The sequence below is a fragment of the Myodes glareolus genome, chromosome 5 (assembly GCF_982192425.1).
Source record: "Myodes glareolus chromosome 5, mMyoGla1.1, whole genome shotgun sequence".
In the NCBI taxonomy this organism is placed as follows: Eukaryota; Metazoa; Chordata; class Mammalia; order Rodentia; family Cricetidae; genus Myodes; species Myodes glareolus.
Window position 1 is genome coordinate 104,509,850 of NC_142030.1, and position 19,299 is coordinate 104,529,148.

The 19,299-nt window shown below is 46.5% G+C and overlaps 1 protein-coding gene across 6 annotated transcripts in view; it reads left to right on the forward strand.

Annotated features, from left to right (window-relative positions):
* The window catches only part of Cfap221 (cilia and flagella associated protein 221), an 80,112-nt gene that overhangs the window by 6,160 nt on the left and 54,653 nt on the right, over positions 1-19,299 (forward strand). For 3 of the 6 annotated variants that reach the window (XM_085688351.2, XM_085688350.2, XM_085688349.2), the window contains exons 3-6: positions 465-565; positions 5,377-5,463; positions 5,630-5,728; positions 8,539-8,639. In XM_085688351.2, coding sequence (XP_085544477.1) covers positions 465-565; positions 5,377-5,463; positions 5,630-5,728; positions 8,539-8,639 — 388 coding nt within the window. Of the gene's footprint in view, positions 1-464; positions 566-2,287; positions 2,386-5,376; positions 5,464-5,574; positions 5,729-8,538; positions 8,640-19,299 lie in introns of those variants that run through there. The other 3 variants (XM_085688353.2, XM_085688352.2, XM_085688354.2) reach the window with 3 other exon arrangements.

Here is a 19,299-nt window from a genome sequence, read left to right on the forward strand (position 1 = left end):
ATGAGCAAAGATGAAGGGGAGGGGTTGGGGACAGAGCCAGTCCGTCATGGGCCCTGGCTGCTCTTGTAGACCTGAGTTCGGTTCCCACCTCTCGTATCAGGCGCTGAGCCTGGAACTCCAGCTCTGAGGGGGTCTGAGATCTTCTGGTTTCTACAGGCAGGTGCACGCAAACGCACACGCATGCACACACACACACACACACAGAGAGAGAGAGAGAGAGAGAGAGAGAGATACACATATACACACAAAGAAAATAAAAATAAATCTTTTTTTAAAAAAGAATAGAAAAGCAGACACAGTCCAGTTTATTGGGGACTCATAATCCTTCTTGTTGACAGCTGTATCCACTGTCTGGACATTGCCTGTGCTTAAAGTGCCCTGAACTAAAGACTTCCTACACCAATAAGAGCATCTTCAATGTGGTATTCTTTATAGCTCACAATGGACTTGTCTTTCTTCCGTAGAGGTTTATGCCAAACTTCTGAACAATCAGGCCATCCAGGCCAGACCGGGCATAGTCCACTTTGGAGGCTACGAGATAGAGAAGCAGCACCAACAGATCCTGGTACGTACATTTTTGTTCCTAGTTCAGACAGAGAGCAGGGGCCAGGGAGACGGCTCCAGGGAACGGTGCTTGCTGCACCAGCATGAGCACCTTGTCACACAGCTGGGTTTGTTGGCGTGGTCTGGTGAGCCCATTTACAGGGAGGTGGAGATGCGGATAACGGGGCTTACTGGCCAACAAGACTAGATGAATTGAGATCCAGGTAAAAGTGAGAGTTCTTCTTTCAAAAATGGTGGTGGTGTGCAGCAAAATGACTCCGTGGGCAACGGCGCTTACCAACGGGCTTGACAACCTAAGTTCAAGCCGTGGACCCGAGGGAGGAAATTAGCCCCTACAATTGTCCTCTGACCTCTGTAAGCATCAATGACACACACCACCTCCCATAAGGAAATAAACGCAATAAAAAATTAAAGGTAGGGACCAACAAGATAGATCAGCCAGTTAAAGGGCTTGGCGCCAATCCTGACAGCCTGAGTTCAAGCCCCAGGATCCCCATGGCAGAGTGAGGGAAGTTGTCATCCATGTGTCATGGCACATGCTCACCCTCCAAATAAATAAAATTGATGAGATAATGACTAAGAAAGACACCCAACATTGTCCCCTGTCCTCCACACACATGCACACATGTGTACAAGCGCTTGGACACACACAAATACGCATAGAGAAAGAGAAGGGGCAAGGGGGGAGGGAGGGACTGGCTTAGTCAGAAAGGCGGTTTCTTGAGGAGGAACTAGAAAGGGGCATCGCTGTCCTGGGACGGACTAACGCCACTCTGCCAAAGGTCCTCTCAGCACGCTCTCTGTATGTCCCTCTTATGCCATGTAGGGACAGCGTCTGACTTCCCAGTAGCCCTGTGTACTGGGCATCTAGAGAAACCCAGTTTCCAAAGTTGAAACTTCTCGTTCCAGTGCACAGGATGCTGAGTGAGGGGGACGGAACTGCATTCTGCACTGCCTTCCTCCAAACCAGTGTGGAGGGAGGAGGATGCAGGCAGGGCTGCCTTGACCTGCTCTGGCCAGGTACCAGGCCAGCCCAGAGAAGATGTGCCTAGGTCTGGGAGGAGGTGGTGGCCACTCCAGTGCACACGATCTGTCTACCAGAATGGCTGAGTGGAGCGTGGCACCTCTTTGCTGTTCCTTTTCACCCTGTAGGTGGGATTCAGATATTAACATGAGCAACATGAGGGGACTGGAGGGATGGCTTAACAGTTAAGCATGCATACTACTTTGTTTTTTTTTTGTCTTGTTTTGTTTTATTCTTTGTTTTTTTACAAAAAATATTTCCATTCTAACTAATTTTCCCAAACATTAAGAACAAGTTAGTTATTAAAAACATGTTAAACATTAAGAATATGTGGTTAAGGATGATGGAGCCAAATGCACCCAAGCATCAGTCCCTTCTCCTCTGTGGTACTCTGAACCAGCTGTTTAATCTCTTTGTGCCTCTATTCCACACCCATAAACTTTATTGATACCTATTAGATTAAGCTAGTGCATACTATGTGTATGAGGACTTGACTTTGGTTCTCAGCACCCATGTTGGGCAGTTCACAACTACCTGTAATTCTAGCTCCCTGGCTTTCACAGGCACCAACATGTATGTGCACAAACACAAAGGCATACATGTATACATAATTAAAGATAAGATCTGAAGTCTCAACTGTGCTTCACCCTGTCAGAGGGCAGCCACATACCTGTCCTTTTCATATTGCTACTTCCTCAGAGCCCAGCACATGCCTGACACACGGAAGACACCCAATAAACACTTGGAAAGGAAAGACTCTGAGCTCACTCTCAGACAAGATTGACTTCACGCACTCGGTAAGGATGGTGTTGTGTTAAGCATCACATTGATTTTATCAGACATTAAAACAAGCAAGAAGAATAAAGTACAGTGTTGTGTAAAGCATCACATTGATTTTATCAGACATTAAAACAAACAAGAAGATAAAAGTACAACATGATTTCATCTTAATAGCATTCAGAGAGACCCTGGGAAAGCCAACTTCCTGTTCCCATCAGTAAAACTAAACAGAGGCCCAAAGCAATTACCTTAAGATTCTTATCAAAAGCATTCAGACCTGTTAGAAGTGCTGGGAATAAGTGCATGTCTGGGCTCAGTTGCAGAAGAGAGATCTACATGGACCTGCTTCCTCACCCACAATGCTCAGGGAACATTGGTGAAAGGAGGACAGAGAGAATGTAAGAGCCAGGCAATGGGAAGAGCGCTGTGAAGTGCAGCCTTCTGGGCATGACCTGGCTTTGCACAGAGCTCACCACAGCTACGGCTGCCTGCACAAGACTTGCACAAGAACCAGCCAGACAAAGTGCCAGCAAGGCTTGAGGAAAGACTACTGAGGCCCACCCCTAGCTGATGAGCTATTGGCAATTGATGGCCACCAGTGGGGGGAGAGTCAGTTTTCTTCTGAGGTGTGTTAACTGCAGGGTGCTTATGCCCAGTGGGCCCCACACTCATGCACATATGGGCCGCACTAATTTCGAAAAGATTCTTGTCAAACAAGGGGAGAATTCTTAACTGTTCTGTCTTATTGGAGTTTCCTCTCTAACCCCAAATCAACAGAAGTCTTTAATCATGCCAAAAAAAAAAGATACTAAATCATTCTTACATTCCGAGACTCTACAGTGGGGTACCTAAGGTCGCCATCATCTGCCTCCTGCACGGTTTCTTTTTCAGAAACACAGACAGCATCTAAAACCTTTCTCACTCCCGTGCTTGTGACTGCCATGGCTTGCTGAGTCCAAGTACCCGAGCTCAAAACAAGTGCAGTAGCAAGTCCTTCATGGATTAACTCTGGACTTGATGAACTGAACTTGCAATACCTGTGCTGTCACAAACCCTGCAGCTCAAACCGGGACCCTTTGCTCTGAATGATGACGTTGCTGGGTACGGGGGCACCAGCTTGGGCACACTCATCTTGAAACGGAAGCTGGGTCTAAGAGCTTTGGACTTGTTCTGGGCAAGGCTACGGATGGTTCAGGTAGTAGACAGCTCCTGTTGGTTTCCCATCCTGTTCAACTGGGGTCTCCTTTGCTTTCCAAGAAGGGTGACCCTACCTTGACACCATTGACGTCCCTCAGGATAGTTCACAGTAATTGCACCCCGTTAGAGTGAGGTAGACATTTCCTGGAATGTGGGTCGTCTGAGATGGTCTTCATTCTGGTAGTAGATGGGACAAAGACTTTACTAGGTTTTGGCACAGGACACTATGCAAATTGCCCACAGGTGAAATGACTGAGTGCCCGCTCATTAGCACTGAGGTCACGTGGCTCTAAAGGGTTTGAAGCATTCTGTTTGCGTGCATATTAATATCAGTGCTTCAGTCTACGTGGAAATTTTAAACAATGATCTTTGTTTGGTTTTAATTTTTCAAAACCCAAGACCTCTTATATTTTTTTGTTTAAGGGACAAGTTTTTTGTCTCACAAATTATATTTATTAATAAATAAGTCATCACTTCTTCTAGGAGACAACCAGTGTGGTTGTGGGCCCAGACAAAACCCATTAACCTGTGCCAAGCAGTGTACTCCGCCTTTCTGTTCAGTCCCTGTTACAGCTACTAAGGAAAGGCTCCACCCTTCCAAGACACTGATTCTCAAACTTAGGGCCAGAACTGGCAATGTCTTCTCAGGGCATAGGGATGTGGAACCTTAACACCACAGTGTAGGCACAGTGCATCCTACCTGAGCATTAGTGTGGTTTATTTGTTTACTGTAGTTATTAGTTGACTGTGAATTCGGGAATTAGGTAAAAATCAACAAGATCATTTGATTACTTATTTTATTCATATATATGAACATGGTCTGTGTGAATGTATGTGGGTTTCCTCGGGAAGCCCGAAGAGGGCTTTGTATCCTCTGGAGCTGCAGTTACAGGCTATACCATACATGTGTGTTGTGTGTGTGTGAAGGGGGTGTGCATGTGAGTGTTAGTGCCTGTGGAGCCCAGGAGAGCGTGTCAGATCTGCTGGGTCTGGGCTTAGAGGTGCTGTAGGCCTCCTGGTGTGAGTGCCGGCAACTGAAACCTCTCTAAGAGCAGAAGGCTCCCTTAACTGCAGAGTTCTCTCTAACAAAATCTTTTTGTGGTAATCAGTTGACAATTTAGAACTTGAAATTAAAAGCATCACATGTCTTTTTTAAGTTGGCTATTGATCATATAAACATTATGTTACATATAAACATATGTGCATACATGCACATGTATAACACATGTCCTAATAAGAAAGGAAAAACCAATTGTTTTCTAATTCTTATTCTCTATTTTCTCTCTCTCTCTCATTTTTTCTCTCCTGTGTGTGCATGCATGTGTACATATGTACGTATGTGTGTGTGTATGAATATGTGTATGTGAGTGCATGTACCCTTATGTGTGCATCATGCACACAAGGAAACCAGAAGAGGGCATGAGTGTCTTCTTCAACCACTTTCTATCATATTTTTTGAGACAGAGTCTCTTCCTGAACCTGAGCAAATCCGTCCTTCCAGACTTGCTGGTCAAGGAGCCCTAGGGAGTCTCCCTCCATCTCCTCCCCGGCATTGAGGTTCACTGATACAAACTGCTGTGGCCATACCCAGATTTTCACATGGGCTTCTGGGGAATCTAAACTCAGTTCCTCATGCTTGCCCAGCAAGAAATTTACTGACTGAGTCATCTCCCATCCCATATTGCATGTCTTTTAAAAAACTTAATATAATTGTGCCCTCGAATCTTCTTTGTAATGAAGATAAGGTGTAAGCAATGAAAAATAATGACTATGTAAATAAGTCAAATTCAAACTCACCTTTTTCTCCCCAGTACATTGCCAATATTTCCGATGAAGATACACACCTTCATATTTTACCGCCGCAGACCAAATACTTCAGGATCGCGTATGAGAAGAAGGTACTGTCCCTGGGTCCCCTTCCCTGCTGGCGAGGCGTGGGATGAGTTGTGGCTCTGCCTCAGGCCTGCTAGGACACGAGTGTGCGCATCCTTCATCCCACCCCACTGTAGTGCTGCTGTCTGCCAGCTCTGGGGCCTGCCCCAACACAGCCTACCTGCCTTCCAGGAGCATCACCTCATCCCAGGCTTGTCCCTCATGGTCACTGTTACATTTTCTCCCGATGAGTGGCGTTACTATTACGACTGCATCCGCATTCACTGTAAGGTGAGTTTCTGGAAGTAGCTATCTTTTGGACTGGGGATGTGGGGCACGTGTGAAGAGGGTGTAGGGGGATACTTCATCTCCTAAAGGAGGATGAAGGAGAGTAAGAAGAACCTGTCAGTTTTTCAGTGTTGTAGGAGCTAGATGGCCCACAGCTGTAACTTCCTCCCTGCTGGAAAAGGGTTTGGACATGGCAGGCCTTGGCAGGCTCCCGAAACATCCTACTGGGCTCTGCTAGTGTCTGATACTTCACACACCATAGCCCAGGAAGAACTCTCTGTGTGGTGGATGAGGCTGTAGGCTCAGGACTGTGTCTGCATTCCAACTGGGAAGATGTTAGGGTTCAGAGAACCTGGGAAGATTCCCTGGACACTGCACTGCTGTCCTCCAATGCCCGGGCCAAACCATTTATCCTGTGCTGCTGGGGCTCCTGGAAAGCTGTGCCCAGTAACATTTATGTGCTCCGTTAAGTACGGGGCTAGAAACTAAATAGTGCTCCATTCTGTAGTTGTAAGCACTGGTGACCGGCCCAAGACTCCAGCAGCAATGTCCACAGACGGTGAGGTCCTGGAGAGGTGACCTGAGGGGCCCGCGCTGGCTGAGCTCTCAGGAGTCCATTCCAGGTCTCTTCATTCGCCCCCAGCCTCCAGCCTGAGTCAGCATCTCCTGCAATCACCTCCACTCACCTTTCCCTGTCGCAGGCCTTGTCATGGAAGTTCAGAGGTCACGGTTAGCCACACTCGGTGAAAGGTTAAAATTTAGCAGAAAACGATTTCTTTTTTTCTTTGAAATAATATTCTATTACTTAGATTTGTATGGGAAGGTCTGGATTAAAAATATTTTCCCTTTGATTTTCATTTTTAAAAGGCCTGTGCCTGTAGTTTCAGCACTAAAGAAGCTGTGGCAGAAGTGTCTCAAGCTAAGGCCATGCTGGGTTTGGGTTGTATAGCCAGCCTTGTATAAGGACTAGAGCAAGGCTAGGGAGACAGGTGTGGGTAAAGCACCTGTCGTGCAAGCGTGAGGACCTGGGTTCAAATTTCCAAAACCCTTGTAAAAACCTGAACATGCATACATGCCTGTATCCCCAGCACTGTGCCATGTCAGAAACAGGGGGATTGCCCGGACCACCTAATTCTAGATTCACCAAGAGCCCTTGTCTCAAGGCAGTAAGGCATAGAATGATGGAGCAGGGCACCCAACGCCTTCCTCTGGCTTCCACATGCATTCACAGACATGCATGCTAACACACATGTGTGCAAACACTGCATACATATACAATAAAACTAAAAACCAAGCAAACAAATGCATAAAATTGGAATATTCTAGCATAATACAATCTAAGGAACACAATTTGATACATACCAAGAAGAAAAAAAGAAGACAGCATCATTGGAAAGGAGAAAGAGAATAAAACCGAAGTCTGCATTTTCCGTAATTAAAGCATTATGTTCATATGAGAACAGAATTATTTCACATGTACAACTCAAAAACTTGACAAATAATAGCATGCAGTAGTCTTGAATCTGAGCCAAAGTGCCTCAGTCAGTGTTGACTGTCATTGTTCGAGCTCACAGTATGCATGATGCAAGTCCACATGTGAGATCACCCTCAGTATGCATGATGCAAGTGTACATGTGAGGTCACAGCATGCATGATGCAAGTGTACATGTGAGCTCACAGCATGCGTGATGGAAGTGTACATGTCCCATGTTCAGAACCAAGGCTACAGTGACATCAAGCAATGAACCATAGGTGAGTATCACTAGAAACATCTCAGATTCATCATTCATTTTATTTTTAAATTAATTTTTTGTCATTGCACATTTAGAAGCCTTTAATATTACCAAATATTTTATAACTCCTTATTTAGTTGTGTGACCTCTGACAGAGTCAAGAAGCCGGGGTGTAGAGTCCAAGAGCACAATTCATAAGGCAAATAAAGACAGTCCATGATGTGGTAGTTTTTACATCTTAAGACTGTAGCTGACTTTGATTTTTAAATATATCCTCCTCAAGGGAAAGTATGACTGTATCTACTTTGTTGAGGACCAAATGAACCTGGAGAAATCAAAGGCCTTGTTCAAGATCACCACCAAACTAGAATGAACTAGAACTGGTCTTTGTGCTCTCCTCCCGCTGAATGACTTTCCACTCTGCTTGCAATTCTCCTGGTCCCCTAAATAACATCTTCCCTTGTAACTTCCCCAGGTGGAAGCAGACAGCGCAGCATCTTTGTGTGTACTCAGGGGGATTGGTACCTTTAGCTTTCATGGGTAACAGCAAACATGGTTCCAGTGAGATAGACCGAAGCATCTTTTGTATTTTGTTTATGGTTTAAAAAAATGCAAGTTTTCGGCGTTGAGAGATGGCTCGGTCAGTGAAGGACCTGCCATGCAAGCATGAGGACCTGAGCTTGATCCTCAGAACACACTTTTTGAAAATGCTGGCCTTGGTGATATGTGCTTGTCATCTCCTTGCTGGGGTGGGGTAGAGACAAGAGGATTCCTGGGGCCCTCTTGCTAGCTATCCTAGAATATTTGGTTAAGTTCCAGGCCAGCGAGAGACCTTGTCTACATAATAAAAGGTGGATGTCACCGAAACAGTGATATCCAAAGTTTCCATATGCATGCACACACCATGCAAATGCATCTACACACATGGCCACACAATACACACACAAAAGGAACCCAGTATTTCTAATGTTTTCCTGAAAGTACTGAGATTTTCTAAGAAAATTCTTTAATGATTAAAGATGCCTATCTTTCAAAATGATAGTTTTCCAAATGCTAATTTAACCCCTTCCCCAATTTCAGGGAGATGACACCTTGCTTGTTCCCATTCATGCCTACCCTGTCTTGAATAAACTGGACTTCCCCACGTTTATAAATCTATCAGATGTCCTCCTTGGAGAGAGGTAAGTTCCCAAAGTGACCCAGTAAGACGTCACAGGATATGAAAGGTTAAGAAACTGAGGACTGGCAGATGACTCAGCAGTTGAGAACACTTGCTGCTCTTGCAGAGAACCCCAGTTCAGTTCCCAGCACCCACATCGAGTGGCTTACAACCACCTTAACTCCAGATGCAGGGGATCTGACTCCCTCTTTTCACCCCTGCAGGTACCCATGCATAAACACATACACACAGACATACTGCACACATACACAGAAATTTTTTTAAATTAAGAAACTTACAAGTAGGGCAGGGGAGATGGCCCAGTGCGTAAGAGTGATTGCCGCAAATCATAAGGATCTGAGTTCAAATCCCAGGTGTATAAAAAAATAGCTAGGTGTGGTGTGGTAGTTTGAATGTAGTTGGCCCCCATAATTTCATCGGGAGTAGCACTATTAGGAGGTGTGGCTTTGTTGGAGTAGGTGTGGCCTTGGAGGAAGTGTGTCACTGTGGGGTGGACTTTGAGGTTTCCTATGCTCAGGATACTGCCCAGTGTGTTAGCCAATTTCCTTTTGCCCGCAAGATGTAGGACTCTCAATTCCCGCACCACTTACTTCCGCCTGCATGCCGCCGCCAAGCTCGCTGCCATGGTAATAATGGACGGAACCTCTGAAACTCTAAGCCGCCACCCGAACTGAGTGTTTTCCTTGTATGAGTTGCCATGGTCGTGGTGTCTCTTCACAGCAGTAACACTAAGACAGGTGGTCACATGCACTTGTAACCCAAGTACTGTAGTTGGTGGAGACAAGAAGAATCACAGGGTCTTCAAAGCTAGCCAGCCTAGCAGAAAAATGACGAGCTTGAGAGTGCTGGTGGGTTTGTTGTTGTTGTTGTTGTCAACTTGATACAAGCTATCTGGGAAGTAGGACCAGCAGTTGAGAAAATACCTCCATCAGACTGGCTTGTAAGCAAGCCCGTGGGGCATTTTCTTGATTAATTGATGTGGGAGGGCCCAGCCCACTGTGGGTCAGTCACCCGAGACAGATGGTCCTGGACTGTCTAAGAAAGCAAGCTGAGGAAGCCAGGGAGAGCGAGGCAGGAAGCAGTGCTCTCCCATCCAGGTTCCTGCCGTGGCTTCTCTCTGTGATCTACTGTAAGACGTAAGCTGAAACAAACCCTTTTCTCCTCAAGTTGCTTTGGGCGTGGTGTTTATCACAGCAGTCAGGAAGCAAACTGGAGTATGAGGAGTGGACTGTGTCCCGCCGCCTGGCTAGCTTATACCCGAAATAACCACACAGAAATTGTATTAATAAATCACTGCCTGGCCCATTAGTTCTAGCCTCTTATTGGCTCACTCTCACATCTTTATCTAACCCATTTCTAATAATCTGTATGGCACCACAAGGTTATGGCTTACTGGGAAAGATTCTAACCAGGGTCAGTCTCAGGCAGGAGCTTCATGGCATCTGCCACTCTGCCCTTCTTCCCAGCATTCAGTTCTGTCTACTCTGCCTCCCTAAATTCTGCCCTATCAAAAGGCCAAGGCAGTTTCTTTATTCAACCAATGAAAGCAACACATAGACAGAAGAACCTCCTACACCAGCAAACCAGCACACTCAAGGCTCAGTGAGATCCTGTCTGCGGGAATAAGGTGACAGGTGACAGGAGAAATCACCTGGCATGCTTCTCTGGCTTCCACACAGAAGCACATGGGGGCAGTGTGTATGCCTATACACACATACACATGTCACACAACACACACAAACACCTCACAAGGGGAAATGTAGACTTGTCGTTTTTCTTGAGGTACAGTTAATCCTTGCACCTCAGTTAAACAGGGTTTACAGCAGCAGGAGACAAAACAACGTGATTCAAACAATTCAACCAAATCAGGTCAAAAAGCCATTAAGAAAGAAGGGGGATGTATTGAGTTACTTGAACTCTCCAAGTAGGGCTGGATCCAGAATCAGATGGAACACCCTGGTTCTTCCTGTGTCCTGTTTCTGCTGCCTGAGCTGTCCTTCTCATAGAACCAACCCTCTCACAGCAGGCAAGACAGTGGCCCACGATAGCCTGGAATAGCGATGACAGGAGGGGCTCAAGAATTAGGCTAGAACTTATGACTGTGTCTATAGGACCAGCTTGGATCATATGATTTTCTATCACCCAGTCTTCTTTAGAAGAAAGGAAAGCAAGTGAGACCAGATCTCAGAGTCCACTCTTCCTGCTGAACAAATGACTAATTATTCCAATTGTGGTTCAGTTTATATCTCATCCTCGTGTGTGTGTGTGTGTGTGTGTGTGTGTGTGTCTGTGTGTGTGTGTGTCTGTGTGTGTGTCTGTGTATCTGTCCGAGTGTCTGTGTGTCTGTCCGTGTGTCTGTGTATGTTTGTATCTGTGGCGGGTGCCAGAAGGTAGCCTCAGATGTTGCTCCTCGGGTGCCACTCACTTTTTGTTCATGTTTATTACTCTTTTGAGACAGGGCCTTTCATTGGTTTGGAACTTGCGCAGTAGTCTAGATGACCTGGCCAGTGAGCCCCAAGGATCTGCCTGTCTCCACCTCCCCAGCACTGGGATTGCAAGTGCACAGACCACCGTGCCTGGCTTTCTATTACATGGGTCCTGGGGATCAGACTTAGGTCCTCATACTTGCAACCAACCTATCTCCCCAACCCTGCGTATCTCACTCTCTCAGCAAATACTAAATGCCTACCAGCAGGCATAGTGCCATCTGCCCTAGAGATGTCAAGAGATGGCCTTTGATTGCTCGCTGCACATACAGAATGGCCATGTTGGCTGTTCAGAGCCTGAAATATACTGAGCTCAGGTTATTTGATTGCTCGCTGCACATATAGAATGGCCATGTTGGCTGTTCAGAGCCTGAAATACTGAGCTCAGGTTACATAGAGAACTGTTCTCTAAATGAAAAGTATTGAAATCTTTTTCTCAGCCAGAGAGATGACTCAGTAGGAACACGTACTTGCTTCCAAGCCCGACAACCTGAGTTCAGTTCCTGGAAGGAACCCATATGGTCAAAGGAGAGAGCCCACTCCCACAGGTTATCTTATGACCAGTACACACACGTGTGACACTCTCAATGAATGATAAAAATTGCTTGGTTTTTTTTCAAAACAGGGTTTCTCTGTGTAGCCCTGGCTGTCCTGGAACTCCCTCTGTAGACCAGGCTGGCCTCAAACTCAGGCATTTGCCTGCCTCTGCCTCTTAAGTGCTGGGATTAAAGGCATGCACCTTTTATTTTATTTTATTTTATTTTATTTTATTTTATTTTATTTTATTTTTTGTTTAGATAAATCTGTCCACTCTTAGGAAATCCCTACTGTCCTGAACTCTATGTCCCAAGCACAGGTGCCCGGCCCTCCCCTAGCCACCTCCCGTCTCCTGTCCTGACAAAAATGGCTGAAAGAGGAACAGGCTTGCTTTGAACTACAGTTGAGAGGGACAGTCCTCAAGGTGGGGAAGACATAACTCCAGGCAGGAAGGGGTGGCCATGGGAGCAGGAAGCTGGCTGGTCACATTTTCATCCGTACACAGAAGAGAGAGAACTGCCAGTGGGGTGAGGCCTGAGGCTTCCCCAGCCCCTGGGACTTATGGCCTCCAGCACGGTCCCTACCTCCTAATGGCTCTACAGCCCTTCCGGATCTCACCATCAGCAAATGTTCCAGCATCTGAACCAACAGGGGAGGCTTCACATTCAAACCATGGCACCCACCGAGCATCCCTCAGCATCTGGCTTATCTATTCTTGGCCCCACGCCTTCCTCCCCATTTCTCCAAAACCATTTTGACTGAACTACATACCAGTACCTTCTCCTTCTCCGTCATCTGAAGCCCTAAGTGTAAACTAGCTACACTTGGGGAGTAAATAGCTGACCCCTGTAGGTGGGCAAAGCAGACATTTTACCAAAGCTGGTGCGCCAGGGAGTAGGAATTTCCTGAGTCACAAGTTCTTCTTGCTGTCTGGAAACCACTTCTCATTCAGGTCACAAACAAGGCTATGGGTTGAGGGGGAAATGGTGTAAGAAAATGGTGCAAACAGCAAGACCTTGTACTGTGGTCATCAGTCACCGGCCCAGGAAGCAGATGTCTACCCTCCCGGGGCCTCCCCCAAGCTATTCTCCACATAATGCGCCTCATTTGTATTCAGAATGAAAAATTCAGCTAAACAATTTACTTAATTGAGTTACTGTTTATAATGGTATAATATATTTTTTAAAAATCTCTTAAAAGATAAACACGGAATTTTTCTCCTGCAGACATCCTGGCAGCAGGCGCTGCCTCCCCAAGACTCTGCCTCTCAGTCCCTTTAGCAGCATTTGGCCACCCAGACGCTGCCTTGCTTCACTTGGTCCAAGCCATGCACTAGCAGAATGATGTATCTGAACAGGCATTTCCCGAAAACGTTCCGAATGAATCCCTGGCCACCTTAGTGGTCCAGTGCATCGTTTGGATGAGTTCTTTATTCAGCATCCATTCCATTCACTCGTTCATCCCTCGAACGCCTGATGTGTTAGGTACGGTCTCAGTCCACTGTTTGTTTCTATAATAAAATAGCTGAGACTCGGTGAGTTATGAAGAAGGGTAGACTTCAGCTCTTTGTTTTGGAGGCCAGGAAGAGCGTGGTGCAGCACCCCCCAGCTTCTAGCAGAACCTAAAGGAGGTAAAAGTAGGTAAAAGAGACAAGATGGGGCCCTTTATCAGTGACATCACTGCCATGGCAGTAAGGGAAGGGAGGGAAGGTTGGTTTTGGCTTACAGCTGGAGAATGCAGTCCATCACAGTGGGGAAGGCAAGGCAGCAGGAGAGTGAGGCAGGCGTGTGACCACAACCAGGACACAGAAAGAGATGAAGGAAACTGTGCCCAGCTTCCATTCCTTTTCAGTGAGTCTAGGACCCCAGCCTTGGGATAGCGCTGCCCACATTCAGGGCAGGTCTTCTTTTCCTCTCTCTCTTATGTGAATTATTGGTATTAGAGTCAGGTCCTCTGCTTAGAGGGCAAGCACTTTACCAACTGAGCCATCTCCCCAGGGCCATATGTGTTTTCTTAAAATGTCTCAGTAAGAAAACCATTTCTTCTTCCAAAGAAGAACTCCCGGGCATTATGAAGTGGAAAAGCAGGAGAAGGATCTAAATCCATCGGAGGGCAGGGTTCTGGTTTCATTCTCTTTCTATAACAAATACTCTGATCAGAAGCACTTTATGGGGAAAGGTTTCTATTGACTTAGGAGTCCAGTCATAACCCATCACTGAAGGAAGTCAAGACAGGAACTTGGAGGCAGGACTGTTTGCTTCTCCATGTAGCATTTCCTCCAGATAAGGAGCTCGCCTCACAGCCAAGCTGTCCAGCAGGAACCCTTTAGGATGCTGGGTGCTGGACTGTCCCAAAGGCTGGCTTATGTTTAGCTAGCTTTCTTATACCGTCCAGGACCACCTTCCTAGGAATGGTGCCACCCGCAGTGGGCAGGGCCTCTTCTATCTATTAACAATATAAACAACCGGCTGGCCAAGCTGATCCAGACAGTTGCCACATTGAGGTGTCTCCTCTCCGATGACTTTAGGCTGTGTCAATCTGGTAGCCAGAGCCATGAATCTATGACAGGACACATAGACTCCAAGAGTCTGTTCTGCCCTTTGCACACAAAAGAATTTGGACAAAATTGTCAGAAGTTGAGGACTTGTGTTTAAGTCACTCATGTGGCTTTGTGTCGGATGCTTTCTTACCGTGGATTGCTTTTTTACTAAGGGGTACTTCTGGGGAGGAGCAACCATGACCAAAGCTTCTCTGAAATCTGGACCATATCTCAATCCATCCTCCTCTAGTCGCAAATTGGCCTTGTTCACATTCATCATCTACATTTTTTTGGTGGCTGGATCTGACCATTGTTAAGTTTCCCTCTCTGAGATAAAATGCCACGGGGATGCTTGCCAGCTAGCCATAAATAACTTTGGTGGCTTCAGATCTGCTGAAATGCTCCCTGACAGCCTCTGTAAATAAGAACGTTGTGTTCCAGGGTCTTTCTAGCTTCCCTAAACCAAACAGTGTCGCCGGGTGCAGAGGACCTGCGGTTCTCTGTCCCTCCACAGGCTCACTTTATAATTTGCAATTAGATAAATTCTACTATGCATAAGACTGGATAGGTGGCTTTGTGTGCAAGAGCCAGGCGCACAAGCACGAGGGTCTGAGTGTGGATGCCAGCACACAGAAAGGCCAGGTGTGCCCCTGCGTCCCTGACACTAGGCAAGTGAAGATGAGAGGGTTCCTGGAGCGTATTGGTTGGCCAGTGAGCCAAAGCAGAGAGCTCCAGGTTCAGGAAGAGATGCTCAGGAAAGAAGGAGGAGAACAATAGAGGAAGACACCCAATGTCAACCCCTGGGCTCCACATACGTGTATGTACACACGCATGTCTTCAAGAACGCATGCTTCCCACACACACAATTTGAAAATCACTTGACATCTCTGAGGGTATTGTAGTTGCAATGGAATCTTATTCTCCCTACGTACAAAATAAATAGCATGCTTGTGTTAGATGTGGACTTTGTAGCATTCGGCTCTCCTGGTTCTGAGAGGGCTTGCGCCAGCTCATCTTCCTCTGCAGTTTCCGCAGCACAGTTTCTGGCTGGGTGTAATGACGTACACCTGGACTCCGCACTCAGCAGCTAGAGGCCGGGAGATCAAGTTTAAGGTCAGCCTCAGCGGCACAGTGAACTGGAGGCCAGCCTGGGCTCCAAGAGACTGTCTCAAAAATAAAACAAGTGTCTTTCTGGTACCACATAGCCAGCTGGAGCTGGAGCCAGTTCACCGACCTTGTTCTCCCATCACTCCTTCTTCCTGGCACCAAGCAACCACGGATGGCCAACCAGCTACTGAATTATAAATAACCCGTGACGGTTCATCTTGATTGTCAACCGATAAGACTTAGAGTCACTGTAGAACAGCTCTGGACATGTCTGTGAGGGAATTTCTAGATTCGGATAACTGAGGTAGCAAGTCCCACCTGGAACGTGGGCCGCACCATCCCACGGGCTGGGGCCCTGGGCTGAGCAGCAGCATCTATTTCTGCTTCCTGACTGTGGTTGCCGTGGGATCAGCCGCCTCCAGCTTCTGCCATCATGCCTTCCCTACCACATTGGTCTGCATCCTCAAACCGTGAGGCAAAGTGAACCATTTCTTACGGTGGTTTTGCCACAACAATGAGACAAGTAACTAATACAGGTGTTGGGCCTCTTGGCTCATTTCTGTGTGGGAATGAACAAAGTCAGAGTGGTATGTTCTGCCCCTGGCTTTTAAAGCCTCTGGACTGCATGGGAATGTGTGTTCTCCAACCAGCGCTGACAGGAAAGAGTGATGACACAGACAACAGCCAAGCCCGGCTTGCTCCGTGTGGACTCTGAGCCCCTGTGGGAGGCTCTGAGAAGCAGCTGCAGCAGGTCACAGCAGACACATTGGGAGACGGCAAAAGATCCATCTTCATGAAGAGCTTCGAAGAAGAGACAAATTATTCTTCCTCATAATCAGGACTCTGTGTATTCATCTCAGGCTCAACATAGAGTTAAAGAAATAGCAGTATTTATTAAAGTGTCCCCATGTTGGCAAAGATAACATCACATTGTAGTCTAAAGAAAATGAAGCAGTTTTTAATGTACAGTTTTGCAGGAAGGGTAACCAGCATAGAAACAAGGCAAAATGGCTGGCACACCGATTTGTTACAACACAGTGGTTTTCTCATACAAAAATGGACAATAGCAAAACAGATGATGACTTGACCTTGGAGAAATGCTTCTTTATTTCAGCCTCTACCTGGGTCTCTGGGACAGCTGCTAGCTTACATCTCAAAGTCAGTATTTGGGTGAAAGAAATGGCCATGGGCTGAAGAGATGGCTCCACTTTAAACTGCTTGCCCCACAAGTATGAGAACCTGAGTCCAGTCCCTAGAAGCCACGTAAAAAAGTTGGCTTGGTTTTGGTGGACTGAATTAGAATGGCCCCCATGGGCTCACATGTTTCAATACTTGGTTCCAGATGGGATATCTGTTTGGGAAGGTTTAGGAGGTGTGGCCTTGTTGGAAGAGGTGTGTCATTGGGGGAGGCCTCTGAGGTTTCAAGACTGTTAAGCATCCCCAAGGTGCCTCTCTCTGCCTCCTGCTTATACATCAAGATGTGAACTCTCCCTTGTTTGTCCACCGTGCCTTTGCTCTGCCACCATGGCTCTACGGCTCTGAAACTACACACCCAGTTACATGCTTTCTTTTACAAGTTGCTTTGGTCATGGTGTTTTGTCACAGAAACAGAAAGGAAACAAATACAGCAGTGTGTTCTTATATTCTCAGCGCTGGGCAGGCAGAGAGACAGGAGAATCTCTGGCGTTCGCTGGACAGCCAGCCTACCCTACGGGTGAGCTCCAGGCCAGTGAGACAGTGAGAGACCGTGTCTCAAAACACAAGGAGGGTGGGGAGCGATAGCCAGGGCTGACCTCTAGCTGCTACTCCCGTGTATACAAGTGCTCTCTCTCTCTCTCTCTCTCTCTCTTTCTCCCCCTGCCACTTGACAAGCACCTGTGTTTTTGTTATCTGAACATTTTTTCCTTTGTATTTAGAATTTCTTTGTTTTAAAGTGCTTTGACTGTACGTGAAATTCCTTTTCTGAATCTCAGCAGGAAAGAAAACCTTTCCCTCTTTAAACTCTAGGGATCTCTCTGACCAATAAAGCAAGTACTGAAGAGTTGCCTCTTCACTCAGCAGAAGTGGGTGCCAACTTCAGGTAGCCAACAGAGGGAACTCCCGCTGGAGGACCTGAGTTAACATTTTTTTTTTTAATCTTTCTCCAACATTCTGGACATCGGGATCCAGGAGAAAGCAAAGGAAAGCCTAGCTTTACGACTCTAACCCGCTCTTCTCCCATAGCCTTTGTGTTACTGTCCAGGTGGTTTGTGTGGTGGTAAAGTGGCCTAAACTTTTGATAGGCTCCAAAGGCAAACAAATGTGTGCATCGGGAGCAGTTAAGGTAGAATAGTCATCCAGTCTCCATTCACGTGTTCAGTACTCACTCTTAACCAGCCAAGCTAGCATCGCATATCAAGTCCTGATGACTGTTATTGTCAGAGAAAGTCTTCACAAGCTCTGGAGAGGTGGCTCAGTCCAGTGAATACTTGTCAGGAAGCATGAGGACCGGAGTTCAGTTCCCTAGACCCTTATCCAAAAGCTGGGCATGGTAGCAATGCATGCTTATGATCCCAGCACTGGGAAAGTGGACACAGGGAGATCCTTAGGGCTTGCACACATGTGTGCATGTGTGTGCATACACACATACACACAGAGGCACCGATGCATACAAAGTATCCATGGATAAATTGCTATGCCTAACATTTAAGAATATAACATAAAGAATGGCAGCGTCTACCCAAAGCGCATTCCTTCAAGGAGCGAAGGGAACTATGCATGGTCTCCAGGGCTTGAGCATCAGTGCCCTGAGCTTCCTATTTGGTTCATATGGCTGCTGTTCCCTATACTAACTCCAGCAGTCAGTTACATCCCAGATCTATAGTGCTGCACATATGACATGCCATACATGTACGTGTACACAAGCCCACATGAATGCACATATGGGCACACAAACACACATGTGCATGCGTTAAATGTGCTTTTTACAATATGATGATTGTTTGTCAGGCAGTCAGGATGAAGGAGTAACTGCCAGCTCCCAGAACTCTGACTAAATTCCATCCTTTCCTTTCTGTTCTTTTATCTTTGTCACCGTGTAGCCCAGGCTAGCTTCAAGCTCCCTGTCCCTCCCTGAGATTACAGATGTGTGCCTCCGTGCCTGCTTTGTGTGTGTCAAGTGAGCTACATTCCCAGCCACAACTGTAATTTCATGAACAGCTGTCTTCTCTGAGACATGGCCCCAAGAGCTTAGCCCAGTTCTTACACACAGCAGCTTCAAAACCAGAAGTATTTGAGTTTCATTTGTTTTGTTTTAAAGGGAATCGATTTCCTTTCCGAGGGCAAGAGCACACCAAGTGGTGGCCCAATACCAACTGGTCAGCCCTGAAAACATACAGACCCATAACCTCGCACAGTCTGAGCAGGTTGTGTTTATGTATTAAGGAACACACAGACAGCAGCTGCAACAATTAAAGAAAAGAGGCCCTGGATTTGAAAGAGAGTTGGGGGTGGGGTACATGAAGGGTTTGGAAAGAGGACAGGAAAAAATGATGTCATTATATTATACTCCCAAAACGTCATTATATTATAATTATAAAATTATAATATTATAAAAAAGAAGATCTATTTTAAATAAATGAAAGAAACACATTTCTTAATCCAACAAAGAATGACCCTTTCCTTTTGATAACTGCAGGTGGATAGGCCACCAGGACAAGCAGGCTGACAGAGGGTGCCCTGCTGGTAATGTCAGAAAAAAACGCTATTACAGACTCTTTGGCTGGGAGGAACTGGTTTGAATAAAGTCAGCATGCGGTCATGGTCGCTTCTACCCCCTAGCCTAAAGGAAGCCGCTGTTCACAGTTTTTAGTGCCTCTTCATGTCTTCCTGATAACACTGTTTTTCTCCATATGAGAAAGCCGGTGCCTGCAGGAGGCCGTTCCTCTTCCTTCTACCCAGCTGGTCCTCCCCCTGTTGCCCTCAGCCGCCTTCCTGGATCCTGTCGCCAGACC